The sequence below is a fragment of the Camelus ferus genome, chromosome 13 (genome assembly GCF_009834535.1).
Source record: "Camelus ferus isolate YT-003-E chromosome 13, BCGSAC_Cfer_1.0, whole genome shotgun sequence".
NCBI lineage: Eukaryota > Metazoa > Chordata > Mammalia > Artiodactyla > Camelidae > Camelus > Camelus ferus.
In genome coordinates, this window is record NC_045708.1 from 32,141,616 (window position 1) to 32,156,292 (window position 14,677).

The following is a 14,677-nucleotide window of genomic DNA, read 5'->3' on the forward strand; positions in this document are numbered from 1 at the left end:
ACAGAGCTCTAGGCATGCTAAGCTCTCTCTAGGATGGTGATGGGGTGGAGATTGGATGCGTACAGACAGACAGGCAGGAACATAGATGGAGGCTGAAGATTGAAGGGCAGGTTGGGGGGTGGCCCCCAGAATTCGCTGTGGCCCTCAAACAGGAGTTTCCACCCAGAGAGAGGAAAGAGCATTGGACATTGAAAGACTGCACAGAGCTGAAAGTGCGGCTTGGCTTGCAAGGGCCTAAACTCAGAGACCTTTTCCTGGAGGCTTCTGGAGCCACTTTGAGATCTGGTCTCTAGCCTGGGAAACAGGCTCTCTGGTCAGTGCTTCAAAAGGAGCCAGAGGGAGGCTGGGTGACTCTAACAGGAGAGGCGGGGTGTGGAGATGGCAGTGCCCCCACCCCCACTTAAGCCTTATTTAAGGCCGGCCTCGGTGTTTGGTTGGGTAATGAACTAGATAAACAATTCCCCAAATAGATTAAAACGAAGTGTAACTTACAAAGGCGGCTGGTGATGATGGTTTATTCCCAGGCAGCACACCATTTCTTTATTTCCAAGGATAATTCAGTGTAAATCACCTTAATTAAAAGTGTCAGCCCAGCCCATGAATATTGTACTTAGGAACGCGTTTCCTGGGTCCCAGTTATAATTTAAAACCCATGGATCACTAGGCAGCGAGTGACTGAGAAGGGAGGAAATCGTTGGGGGCAGGCTGTGGAAACAGGGAGGCAGAGCAGAGTGGATGGGCTGGGCGGGAGCCTGGCTGCCTGTGGCTTGGCCCTCAGACCTCTCCTCTCCAAGGTGGGCCTTTCACCAGACTCCTGTCTCTGGGGGTCCAAGCACACTTGGAGGTGATCAGGTTGTTGGAGGAAAAGTAGGGCAGGGGGCACTTGCTCAGACAGAGGGAAGAAGTCTGGAGTAGTACCAGCCCAATTTGAGGGAAGAGGATTGCCGGGAAAAGATCCAGAGGATTGGCAAAAGGAAAGGCTGGATGTCCTGGCCCTAAAATGTCTCCATTTCTAGTCACCAGCAGAATAAACTAAAGCCCAGAGTCAGCAGGACCCTCTCCAAACAGAGAAACAACTCAGAGCTCCGCCCTCCATTCTAGCCCCTGTGTGTCTTTAGGAGGCAGTGTGACCAACTGAAATGCAGTACTCTGGACTTGGTCAGACATGAACTCAGTCCCAAATCCTCCACGAACTGTGGGAGCAGACAAGTGTCACTTAGCCTCTGTTAGTCAACTTTGTAAAGTTTTTGTGAAGATTAAAGAGAAGACACATATAAAGTTCCTAGCCCATGCCTGTCACGTGTGACGAGCACATAGTAATTGTTCATTCTTTCCTCCTCTGTTCCATCCTGATCCCACTTGGATAATACTCAGGCCTCAGTCCAGGGGTCCAGCAAGAACAGCATCATAAGTAGATGCCTCGTTTCTATACCTGAAGGTCCAGGAACGGGGCCAGCACAACGGTCATGTCAGCACTTGTTGACTGAGTGAGGCAGAGATAAAAGTAATGAACTCACACCTAGTTGCTCCTCCAGAGCAGCTCAGTCCCTTTCTGTATCCCTGGTGCCTGGATCAGGGCCTGGCAGGGAGCAGGAACACGGGAACCATTTATGAACAAAATGCCATGGAATAGAACCCGGTCTGGTGGTCCTTCCTGGTCTATGATGCCCCTACCACGTGATCATACAGGCAGACAGTTGTTTTTACACTCAGACCTTAGCCTCACCCTGCTGCCAAGCCTAGTGGCCCCTGCACGGTGAGGTACGAGTCGGCCTGCTTGGGTGCACGAGTGTCGGGTATGTGTCAGCACGCGTAGGTGTCTGTATCTGTGCATGCTTGTGTGGACATAGGCACATGAGCAGCTCTTCATTCAGGTCTGTGACAGCTGTGAATGTGTCTTTAAGAACATGTCTCTGGGAACAGGACTCTGCCTGCACCTCTGCGTGCATGTGTGAGCCTCCGGGTGTGACCACATGTGGACAGAATTATAGAGACAATGGATATGTATCTGTCTTTACACCAGGGTTTCTCAACCTCAGGACTACTGACATTTGGGGCCAGATAATTCTTTGTTGTGAGGGGCTGTCCAGTACCTTGTAGGACGGTAAATCTCCTCTATCCACCAGACACCAGTAGAAAACTCCCCACCCCCAACTGTGATAATCAAAAATGTCTCCAGACATTGCCAACTGTCCCCTGGAGGGCAAAACGGCCCTGGGTGAGAACTCTTACTTTATCCAAATCTGCCTATGCCTTTGCTCACATATTAGGTGTGTCTATGCCTGACCCTGGAGGTGTTCCCTGTGTATACACCACCCATGTGTGCCCCATGTATCTGCCTTGGGTGTGTGTCTTTTGTGCTTTATGGATGTCTCTTAGACATGCTCTACCTGTACAGCTTATATGTGCATCTGTGTGGGGACCCTATGTGAATGGCTCTATTTCGTCCTGCATGTATCAGCCAGCGCGTCTGTGTGCATGTGTTTTTGTGTGACAGCACGTGCGTGAATGTGTGAGCACAGATGTGGTGAGCATAGTGGGGGCAGCAGGGCGGGAGGGACAGGAACAGGGATATTAATGTTTCTGAAGTGGATCTGATTTGATACGTCTTGTTCCATTGTCAGCATCTGTTTAGCGGGGATTTGTAATACTTTGTGGCTCTGGATCACTCATGCTTAGCGCGGGATGTGGCCTTGCATACCAATTTTGTTATTAAACACAGTCCTCGCCTCCCCCACAGCCCATCCATCACCCCCCCCCCCCCCCCCCCCCCCCCCCCCCCCCGCTTCAAGCCGCCCACCATATTTCAGGGCCCAGCTCCCGCCCGCCTGCCGCGCCCGATGCCAGAGGGCCTGGGGCTGACAAATTGAATCAGGGGGAGATCATTCCTGGCCTAACGCAGTTTGCAGCATGTTGGAGGAAGAATTGACAAGAGCCATGTCAGCTCCATCACCCCAATCCCATAGGAGCTAAGAGCAGGCTGGGGACGGGGTTGAGGGAGGGGGCATCCAGGACAGGCAGAATCCTCAGAGCTGATGCGAGGAGTCAGGTAAAGCCCCTTTCCTCAGATCCACAAAGGAGCCTACCATGCCTAGTGCCTGTACTTTCGTCCAGAGCCAGCTCTGGCCCTTGGACCCTGCCGGGAGGCTGAGCTAGGCAGGGCCCGCTGGGGTTGAATGGCCGACTGGGTGGAGCTTGGCTGAGCTGGGCTGGGCTAGGCTGGCTATGTCTTCTCTCTTTGGGGTCTTCTTGCTATTCTACTCTACTTCTGCTGCCCTGGGCAGCAGGTGGAATGGTCACCCTGTTCTCTTCTTCCTTGGCAGCAAGAATTCCCTTCTGAAGGATGCCATGGCACCAGGCACCCCCAAGGTAGGTGGACCATTGTGTGTTTTCCTCCTACACCTCCTGACCTGGGCTCACCCAGAACTGGTTCCTCTTGAGAAAAGGAGCTCTTCCTGGATTCCAGCTGTCTCCAGGGTTTGATCATCAGCCTGAGGCCTGGGGCTGCCCTGTATGCTGGAGTACGTGTGTGAGTGTAGTCTGAGCGTGAGCTGGAGGATGTTCATCTGACTTCCTCCTCTTCCAGTCAGGACGGGGTCAATGCCGAGAATGACCTGGGAAAGTGGGAGACCCAGACACTAAGGCTGGGGAGTCTCAAGGGAGGAAGGCAAGCTGTAGCAGGTAAAGAAAAATATAGAAATGCAGGTCAAGACAGATGGTGCAGGGCCTCAGAAGCCAGACCCTGGTCGGGGGAGGGGGGGATGCGCACATGCACATGAGCACACACGCACACATGTCCTTTGTCCTGAGGGCAGCAGGGAGCCAGGGAGGATGCTAGGCTCATTTGGGGACACAGTTTGAACCTCTGTACAGACACTATGGAAGAGAGGCTTAAAAGCATCAGATGGAGAAAGGAAAAGTGAAGGGCAAGTGGCTCAAAGGAGGGGCCAGAGGCCTCAGCACAATGGCATGACTTGCATCAAGAACTCCCATAGGTGGCTGCAGAGGCACACAGTACTGTCCCCTTTGGGAATGCATTTTGAGGGAGTGGGGACCTAGGGAGGAAGACTAAACCCTCACTCACTGAGTGTCCTCTCTCTACCCCTCGGTAAGGTGGAATCCTTTTTTTTTTTTTTTAATGGAGGTACTGGGCATTGAACCCAGGACCTCATGCACACTAGGCATGTCTTCTACCACTGAGCTATACCTACCCCTCAGCTGGCATCATTTTTTTTAATAAGTTCTCACAATGACTCATAAAGGCAGGAATCCCCAGCCCTTTCTATAGGGAGTGAGGAATGAGGGTTGAAGCTTCAAGAATGGATGAAATCAGTCAGAGAGTGTATATGGAGAGATGAAAGCAGAAGCCAAGAACACAATCTGGAGACTGCTACACTGGGGGTCAAGAGAAGGTACCGGAGCCAGGGACAGGGCAGAGGACGGACAGTCACAGGTGAGGAGAGGTGCAGGAGAGCATGGTCTCCCAGGTTCCTAAGGGAAAAATGTTCCAAAATGTCTGGGGTGGTCAGCCATCAAATAGGAAAAAGCTGGAGTAGGAGGCTATACTATTTAGAAGTCTCAAAGGCACTGGTGACCTCTGAGAGGGCAGTTTGGGGAAAAAGGAGCCAGAGTGACAATATTACCTACAGGGGTTGGCCTGTCTCCCCTGTAGGCCTTTAAAATGGGTGGGAGTGGACATCACTTCCATTCAGGAAATTGCTCAACATAGCAAGCTGGACAGAGGGGCAAGGAACCTAGCCCAGCCCTAGACTGATGCAGGCCCTGGCCAAGGAAGCAATGCTCTCCCAGCCCTAAAGAGAAAGGGTTGGGAGGAGAAGGGGAGCCACACTTGATGAACCTGGTCCAGCCTGCAGCATTCAATGGCTGCACTTACGGCAGGCAGGTCATGGACGAGATGCCAGGTCAGCCTCAACCACTGATGCCTGACACCTGAGCATGGCTGGCAGGGCTGGGGACTGGACCCCAGTGAGGCTTGTGTTCAGAGGACAAACCCAGACACAATCTATGTCCATGCCTGGTTCCCCACATACACAGATGCACACCCCCCCCCCCCGAGTCAGAATATGCACACAGGAAATCTTAAATGTGCAGATTCCTACAACCACTAACATGGGCTTATTAATGGTAAGACTCAGAGGCAAGAGCCACTGCTCACCCGCTTCTAGATGCATGCTCATGCGCCCAGTGCTGACCGTTTCAGGGTCTGGCCTTTGCCTTGACCGGGGCTTTAGGGAAGCAGGTCATGGGGGAAGAGGCACGAGGTAGAAGAGGTTCGAGCAAGAGACTGAGAGGACAGGGAGAAGGAGGGAGGGAGGAGGAGGAGAGGGCGAGGGGGCCTTAGACAAGATTGATGGCCTCGTTGCCATTAAGAAAAAAATTAGCCGGTGGCGGCTATCATATTAAAGGGTGAAGAAGCCGTGAATTATTTTCTTAAAGATCTTATCGCTTACAATGATAATTTTACCTTCCAAAAGGCCACTTTTAATGAGGCGAAGAGCCAGGCAAAAAGTCATGATTTAATGCCGGGATTTTTTTTTCAAAACACATTTTACTGCTTTTTGGTCCATGTTTAAAAAGCGCCAGTGACCTTTTTTTATTCCACTTGCCCCAGGTGTAATGCTGAGGCCTCTAAGGGCTTCGAACCTAGAGAGAAAGAGAGAGAGAGAGAGAGAGAGTGAGAGCGAGAGCGAGCGAGCACACAAGAGTGAGCGTTCTCATGGTGGGGGTGGGGGGCCCACGTTGTTTCCCACCCCCCAGCATCCTCCTTGGGACCAGAGAAGGACATTGCCTGAAAGCCCACCTCTTTTCTGAGCCAGGGGCCAAGGCACCCACTTGGCCTCCCACTGGGCCTGGGTGGGTGAAGAAGGGGCTCCAAGTTGCAGAGAAGGACATTGCCTGAAAGCCCACCTCTTTTCTGAGCCAGGGGCCAAGGCACCCACTTGGCCTCCCACTGGGCCTGGGTGGGTGAAGAAGGGGCTCCAAGTTGCAGGGAACCCCTTCTGGGCCTCTTCCCTCCTCCAGCTCTTGGGATAAGGCCGAGTCAGGGAGCCCTGCCAGACCAGCAGCTGCCCTCTCCCTTCCCAGGGCCCTTGCCTGAGGATGTGCAGCATGGCCACCGCATGCGGGTCACATCCTAAGGCTCAGTCGGAGATGAAGGATAAATGGCTGCTCCATCTTTCCCAAATTGCTTTCTTTGGGCTGTCACTGGCGATTTGGCATGGTTTTCTAGGCTGGGGAAGCCTCCTAGGGAATTGTACGTTTCCGGCTCAGAGCTGTGCAGGCAGAAGGTGGGGGGGAAGGAAGTATGGATTGCTTTCAGGCCTCCAGGCCCCAGTATGCAGCTGAACAGGCCTTGGCAAGAGCCAGCAAAAGCAGGCTAAACGTGCCATGTAGTATTTAGAACTGTGGTGCTTACGCACAATTTAAAGCAGACAGTTTATTAATCTAAACTGCGAGCGTATGTAGAAGAGGCCATGCAGGATTGACATGGGGGGATTAGTTTTGCTGGGGTTTTTGCTGGGGTCATCGCCACAGCGCAGGGATAAATGGAGCCAGCGTACATCCCTCGCTGCACGAAGGAAACTCATACATACTATTTAATTTACTGTCTCCATAGCGGGGCTGCCACCATCCTGTATAAGGAGCAGGTAGGGCAGCAGGGACGTGACTTTACCTCCAACCCCTCAGGGGGGTCCCAGAGTCACTTACTACAGGAAAACAGAGCGTGTATACTCTCAGCCCACTGGGAGGCCTGCCCCACCAGGACAGAGACTAGCTGGGGTAAAGGAGGTTTGGCCCCTCTCAGTGGTCTCCACTCATCCCTAGGATCAAGCCATCCTCTTCCACAGCAAGACTCCCAGGGCCTGACCACATGCCTTCAGAATCTCAAGCGTGGTCTCTCTACCCCTCTGCCCTCCTTCTCTCTACCTGTCCCCCAAAAGTTTCCTAGGACTGGACACTCTAGGGGACTCATTGTAGGTCTCATTCAGCCTGAGGCCGCATGTTCCTTTTTCTTCTTCCAGTCCCTCTTGTTGTCTGCTTCCATCAAGAGGGAAGGAGAGTCTCCGACTGCGTCACCACATTCGTCTGCCACCGACGACCTGCACCACTCAGACAGATACCAGGTGAGGAAGGGTGGGCTGGGCATAAGAAGTAAGCTCACTTGGATGAGAGTTTAGAGGGCAGGCCCCGTGCAAACTCCTCCCCTCTTTGGGGAGCACGGGCAGAGGCCTTAATTGGCTTTGGTTCCCACTCTGTCTAGTGCCCCTAACTGAACCCAGAAGGCACAGGTGTCAGCAGATGTGCCTTAAATAGATGATCTTAGGGAGAGATGCCAGGGTCACCTGGGCTCAGGTGGGCTCTTCTGAAGCATCCTAGCCATCAGGAGGTCTCCTAAAGGGTTTGGTTTCATCACGGAGCCAGGGACATAGCCCAGAATTACCTGAAGACTTCACACTTCAAAACTAGGATCCCCTGTGCAAATAACCATCAGTCCTGCCAAACCTTGGTGTCAGGCCCAGTGAGAGAGAGAGGCAGACATTTCCTTTGAGTGCCTTGGGCAAACACAATCCTAAAACATCAGAGCAGAAGGAGGACCTTAGGGTAACATCCTAGCTCATATAGACCTTCTCTGTGGTAGGAAGGAGAATGAACTGTCCCCAGAAGTTCCTCTGTCTGAGGAGAGACAGAGCCCTGCCTTCAGGAGCCCCAGTCAGAGGGCAGAAAACAGGGCCTGTTCCAAGGAACGTTTGTCTAAAAGACAGTGGGACTTCTCAGGGAGCCCCAGTGTGAAAAGGGAAACACAGCCCTAAGAAGCCCTGATCTGATGCAAAGAGAGAAGACAGCAGGGAACTATAATCTGGGGTAGAGAACCAGGGTCACTGCTGGCACACGGGAAGCCTTTCTTGCAACTCAAGGTGTTCTCTTTGGGTACCCCTTCCTCCCAGCTGACACAGCCTGGAGTCAGGGTGCAGAGCTTGGCAAGTGGAATACTGAATGTGAGCTGCACACCAGTCTCCACCAGCACCTCCTCTGCTGGATGCCTCTGTATGGGACTCAAACTGCAGAGGCCAAGGTGCCAGCCCCGGGGAGGGATTCCTGCTCCCATGAGCCCTGTTTTGAGAGAGGCAGTCAGTCCTCACCCAGACAATCCTGATTCGAGATGGAGAAATGACCCAACTCTAGGGAAGTCTGGTCTGATAGGGAGACAGGGCTCTGTCCCAGAGAATTCTACCCAAAAGGGATGGACAGAGCCCTGACTTCGGAGGCCCATCCTCTTTACTTCAGCCATAGCATTCAGCCCCATATCTGTTGAACTAGGAAGAGTAACCATAAGGCAAAGGCATGGCATGCTAAGGCACGGCACCAAGGCCTTCTGTGATTTAGATTCAACCATCCTCCATTCCTAATACCACCCTCCATAAATCCTGTGGTCTGTACTCACCAAATTTATGCTAACCACTCCCTGGCTGTGCCATTCCTTTCTTGCCTGAGTTTTTGCACACGTTGTTTCTTCTAATGGGACTATTTTACCCCACCCCATCAAATTTCTATTTATCCTTCAACAACCTGCCCAAATCCCTTCTCTCCTCCAGGAAGCCTTTCTGGGTTAGCTTTCTCTTCTCATGACCCCTGCATGTCCCTGTACTTGCTCTGATCATCTGATATTGTGATCACCCATTTAAATATGTTTCCATTCTCTACTGATATGTAACAAACCATCCAGCTTAGTACAACTTGTTATTTCTCATGATTCTGTCTATTGACAAGGCCTTTTCTTATTCAAGCATCTCATTCAGTTGGAGGACTAGCTGGGCTGGGAAGTCCAAAATGGCCTCACTACACGTCCAGATTAGGGACCTTGGTTCTCTTCCACATGGGCTCCCATCCTTCCAGTAGGTTACGTTAGCTTCCTTACTTGGCAGTGTCAGGGCAGTGTCATGCCAAGAGGGTGAAGGCCAAAGCTGCATAGCCTTTTGAGTCCTAGACTCTGGAACTCACATGTCACTTGGCAAAGCAAGTCATAAAGCTAACCCATAATCAAGGGATGAGGAAATACAGCTCTTAATAGGAGGAGCTGCAAAGAATTATGGCTATGTTTAATTTATCATGATAAGCCTGACTCTTGCACTAGACTTGGGGGCTCTCCAAGGCAAGAACACTGTCTTATCCTTCTTTATGCCCTTCCTTTACTCAGACATTTAGCTAGTGCTCACTCATGCTCAGCCCAGTGTCCTTGCCTTCAAGGGGTTAGATCTGCAAATAGATAAATTATAGCCCAGTGTATTAAGTGCTATGATAGGGGTATAAATAAGTTTCTAGGACAGCACAGTGGAAAAGCAGAGCAAGCTTCACAGAGGTAATGACTGAACAGGGTTTCAGAGGATGAGCAGGAGTTCACCTTGGTCAACAAGGAGGAAAAAATATTCCAGATGAAGGCAACACTGTATGCAAAGGGCACAGAGGTGTAACAAAGAATGATGTATTTGGGGACCTGCTAGCAGTTCAATTCTGTTAGAATGCAAAACACAAGGGGAAACTGGTAGAAGGTGAAGCTGGAATCCCCTGATCATTACACGATGCTTGGCACGTAGTAGTTGCTCAAGTTATGTTGGGTTTTTTTTTAATCATCAAACTTGGCCTGGAAATCAGGGAGTATTGGTTTCTGGTTTGGATTCCCATTTACTTAGCCCCTGCTGGGTTACCTAACCCTCTTAAACCTCACTTTATCCTCATAGCAACTGTGCAAGCTAGGATTCATTGTCCCCAGTTTATTGCTAAGGAAACAGGCCTAGAGAGAGGAAGTAACTTTTCTAAGAACACATATATCATGAGTAACCCAGTCAGGATTTGAACTTGAGTCTGTTTGGCCCTGAATCAGACTGTTTCGCAGCCTTGCACTTGGTTCAGGGGCTTCCCTCACAAGTATCCTCCTCCCCTTCCCACTGATTTCTCCAGCATGTGAGATCTTGTGCTGGGTGACTTCCAAGATACTCAACAATCAAGATATCCAAGATCAAATGGAAGCCAAGGGACTGTGAAAACTCAGAGGGAGCAACTAACCCAACATTGGGGGAAAAGGGAAGCCTTCCCAGAGTCCTGAAGGATGAAAAACAGTTAACCAAGCAGAGGATATGGGGGCATGGAGGATAGCCTAACCCAGCGTCCAGAGCATGGAGTGCTCAGAGAGCTACAGATAGCTTGCAAGGCAAGACAACGTCCTTGCCTTGGACACTGCGAGTGTCAGGAGGGCAAAAGAAGAGACAGGAGGGGTAGAAGAAGAGTCTGGAGAAGTAGGCAGAGCAGGTCAGAGAAGGTGTGTATGCCATGTTGCAGATCTTCTGGGTGGAGAACCCAAGAAGGGTTTAAAGGGGGAGGGGGAGCAAGGGTCAATTTTGCACAATACAAAGATCACACTGCATGTAGTGTGCAGGATGGGTTACAGGGAGAGAAGCCGGAGATCAGAAGGCCAGATAGAAGACAGCTGCAGATTTAGAGAGCTTGAACTAGAGCAGTGACATCCAAGATAGGTAGAGCCAGTGAAAAAACACACAGGGATTTCTTGGCTATGCCAAGGGCAGTGCAGGGCTCTGGGTTCACCCATATGACTCACACATGGCCCCGTCCCTGGAGTGGTCAGCCCACCGATAAAAATTTGTATGAGCCATACTGTGAGTAGAGATGGAAGTACTTCAACGGGAGAAAAAGATATTTTTCGGTTAGGCCTGGAAGGATGAATAGGAGATACACAGAGGTGCAGATGAGATTTAAGAGACTTTTAAAGTTAGACTCTGAAACGAGAGGATTGAGTGTCAGTAACTGAAGGCGGGTGGGGTCAAGGACGACTCACTCTCAAGTTCCTGGAGTGAGCACACCTGAGAGGATGGTGGTATCCCGTTAGGAACTGAGAACCCTGGAAGAAGGTGTCTGTTTGAGGGATCCTGAGTTCCACTTCGGCCGCGTGGGTGTGCGATGCCTGTGGCAGCTCCAGGGGATGTCCAGGAGACAGCTGAAATGTTCGGAATCCTCTAATAACGGGACTGCTAAAAGGCTAGGGACTGGGGGCGGGGCAGTCGGGACTGGCAGTGGGATGGCCCGTGGCGATCGGGAATTCCTACGCCTCCTGCCCAGACTAGGGTAGCGGCGCGGGAGGCGGGAGCCGGGCGGGGCTCCGGGCGGAAGGAGCCCTGCGTTGGGAGGGGGCGTGGAGTGGGATGGGAGGACCTCCCAGCCACTAAAACTGGGGCGGGTTGGCTTTGAGGGAGGTGGGAGGGACCCCAGGGCGGCCCCAGCCGGTTGCTGCCGGAGTGCGAGCTGCTGTTTCCTGGCCCCAGGCCGGCAGCGCCCCCACTTCTTGAACTTTCACCCTCGGCGCGCGACGGCAGCGGATCACGTGATCAGGGCCAACATGGCCGCCGCCGCTGCTGGGAGCTGAGGTGCCGCCGCCGCCGGGCAGCCGGGGGGAATCCGCCCGCATCGCCGCCCTCGCCGGCCGGGCGGCCGCGGGGCCCGGAGTGCCGGAGGCTGGGGCTGGGGCGGCACCGCGCGGCGGCCACGGTGTCCCGCTAGAGCAGTCGAAGGCGGCTATGCCGAGGGCCCGGAGCGGCCGGCGGAGCAGGGGGGCCGGCGGGAGGGAGGAAGTAGGTTTGTTTACGGGCTGTTTGGGGCGGGGCAGGCCTGGAGCGGGGTCCGGGGCTGGGGCTGGGGCTGGGGCCAGGACTCCAGGATGCGCTGATGCTCTATTCTCTATTTTGCATCTGCCCGGGATCTTCTCCCAGACCTTCCTGCGAGTACGAGCCAACCGGCAGACCCGACTGAATGGTGAGTCTTGCGCGGCCCCTCCCTCCGCCCCACCCCCGGCCTCCTCCCTCCCTCACTGCCTGCTGCTCCTGGCTTGCCTGGGTCTCTTCGACATTAGGGCCCATTGGCTTCTTCGCAGTGACAGCGCCAGAGTATGTGCTTTCCAAGGCATCTATCCTCAGTTTCCCCGTCTGTCTCATGGAGGTTATGGTTCCTAGCTCTTACCCGAGCCTCTCTAAAGGCCCTGAAGAACCTGGGGGGCAGTGTGTGCCAGAGAACGAGGAACAAGCCACACAATTCCACTCGGGAGCTCAGCTTTGAATTTGCAAACCGCTGGGACCTCACTGTACAAGCCGGCAGGGCGCTGAGAATGTTTTTCTTCCAGTTTTTAATCAGTGCCCAGTAGTATGAATACAGCCTCTCTGCTGAGACTTGACAATGCAGTGAGATCTGGAGTTCCCACGGCAACAGGCACTAACTCATCCCAGGGCTCTTTGAGTTATCAGTCGGCCCACATTTCACAAAGGTGATCAGCGTGGGCTCGACAGCTCTTAGAGGCCTTCTCTGAAAGCACGCCATGTATGCACTACTTGGCAGCACCCCGGCCCCCCCCCCCCTTTTGGATTCAAACCTCTGGAGCGTTAGTATTTGCTGAACACAATTGAATGATCTAGTTTTTTGTGCTGACTAGGGTGTGGTGTATCTGAGGGTTGGCTGTAAGGGGCTTGGGGTCTCTAGGCCAGTTGGTAAGTGAGTGAGATCGTGAATGTTCAAGATCCCCAGTTCCTGCTACTTGGTTTCTGTACCAGGCTGAGACCCAGTCTGGGAAAGGGAGAGCATTATGGGCCAGCACCACGTTCGGCATCGTTATCATAACTGAGAGGAAAGTGTTAACACACAATTTGTAGATAAGGAAACTGAGGCTTGGAGTGTTGAAGGTGAATTGTTTAAAATCACACAGCTGGCATGTACCTGAGCCATGATTTGAACGGAAGTTTGTTCACCTCCAAAGCTTGTGCTTCTCCGACCATGCCGTTCTACCTCCGTGGCCAGACTGACTTTTCCTGCTCAGTGTTAGTCTCTAGGTAGGGAGCAAAACTTTCCCTACCATGCTTCAGTAAGCTTAGTTCAGGACCTAGAAGATGAATGGTGAGAAAGGTGAAAAAATAACCAAACCTGCCATGCTTATCTGAGGATTTCCATGTGATGCCCAATCCATCAGAGTGCTTTCTTGGGACTGCAAGGGACCTTCTGGCATGGGTGGCCTGGGCAAGGAGAGCATCCAGTATCGTGCCTTCCTTGGCAATTCTATGAGATTAATTTCTTAATTCAATTATCAAACTGTCTATCTTAGTCCCCTTACAGAGAGGAACTCCCTCAGGCTCTAGGCAGGGTAGGGGAGAAATCTTTGTATTGGCACCCTGCTCCATACAGGCTTCTAGAATTCTCAGAGTCCATTGCTCAATGCCTTTCTGATGTCTAACATCCCTTCTCCATCCCAGTGCTGGCTCTAGAGTGTCAAAGTGGCTGGAGCCTAAGATTCCAAGGGTCAGGACAGTCAGGGTGAAGGAATCTAAATCTTTGCAAAATCAAGTGGGACACCAGAACATATTCACATATCCTATAGTGAGAGCACAGAAAATTGAAGAGATGGACCTCACTGCAGACCAAGGTTTCTCAAACTCCTTGCTCAGCCCTGGTGGGATGGTTCCTTTGCTATTGATACGGGTCTTTCTAGGGCTACTCTGTTTTGGAGTTGGAGTAGCTCCCTGCCTCAGATCCTCAACATGCAGGAGCTGGGGCCCCAAGTGTATTTCTTGCTGCCCTAGCGTACTCACAGGATCAGTTTTTGTCGTTGCTGATCAGTTGGGGGCACTCTTAGGACAGGGGAGGCTCCTAAGCTATGGAGTCAGGCCTGGTTTTCTATGCTGCTTTTGCCACTTTTTAGCCACCTAGATAACTGCCTTGATCTCTCTGAGCCTTGAGTATCTTCTTCTGTTAAAATGGATAATATAATCTAGCTTCAGGATATAGAATAAAATGAGCTACATTGTATCAGATATCTGACTCTGAACCTAATACACAGTTGAAGCTCTGAATTGTAAGTTATCAACTCTCACTTGCATCAACTTTCACCTGTATCTTGCTCCCAAAACTGCACTGATGAGCTTTCCCAGGTGAAAGTTCTCCCTGGCACTGCAGTGAGGAACCCTTCCCTCCGTGGCTGGCTTCTCATCCTCCATCCCTCCATCCCCCAATCAGTCTGGTCTCAGAGTGGCTAGCTTTACTCCTACTGTTGCATAGGGAGGGGCTAGAGGGACTAGAGTGCCTTGTTTTGACCCCTTCCTGCTTCAGTGACAGGAGGGCTGCAGAGAGGGATTAGTGAGCTAATTAGAAATGATTGCATCTCTCAGCATTAATTAGTAGTGCTGTGGGCTTGCAGTGTGCACTTTGGAATTGAGCCCCCTGCGGGACAGCATGGCAGACAGCCCTCTGCCTTGGGGGCCTGCCAGCCCCTCTGCACTGATTAGAAATAAGGGAACAGGTTTGGGTAGGCACGGTAAGGGCTACCCTCTCAAGGTACCCTGAGCTGTCTGACTCACACCCTCTAAACCTTTATGATTTGGCCTTAGTCTCCTCTTCTGTAAAATGGGACTGGTGGACACGCGAAAAATTCTGCCTGGGGTGATTCTACATAGGACACTAAGGGCTGTACCTCAGGGCTCTTGGCCTGGGAACAAAAGGCATTTTTAACTGATGAGTGAACAGCTGGCCAAGTCAGGCCCCTGGAGGAACCTTGGGTTCTAGCCAAGAGATGTTCTTTAAAGTTGTGTTTCTTGACTCCAAAAGAACCCCT

The 14,677-nt window shown here is 52.0% G+C and overlaps 1 protein-coding gene across 5 annotated transcripts in view; it reads left to right on the plus strand.

The window, feature by feature from the left end:
* Positions 1-14,677, plus strand: part of RNF220 (ring finger protein 220) — a 210,519-nt gene that overhangs the window by 179,756 nt on the left and 16,086 nt on the right. For 4 of the 5 annotated variants that reach the window (XR_004324977.1, XR_004324979.1, XR_004324978.1 and 1 more), the window contains exons 4-6: positions 3,324-3,369; positions 7,044-7,145; positions 11,799-11,841. Coding sequence is in view for 2 of the 5 variants with exons in the window: in XM_032494106.1 (XP_032349997.1) it covers positions 3,324-3,369; positions 7,044-7,145; positions 11,799-11,841 (191 nt within the window). In the remaining 3 variants the exon portion in view is untranslated. Of the gene's footprint in view, positions 1-3,323; positions 3,370-7,043; positions 7,146-11,462; positions 11,661-11,798; positions 11,842-14,677 lie in introns of those variants that run through there. The other variant, XM_032494107.1, reaches the window with a different exon arrangement.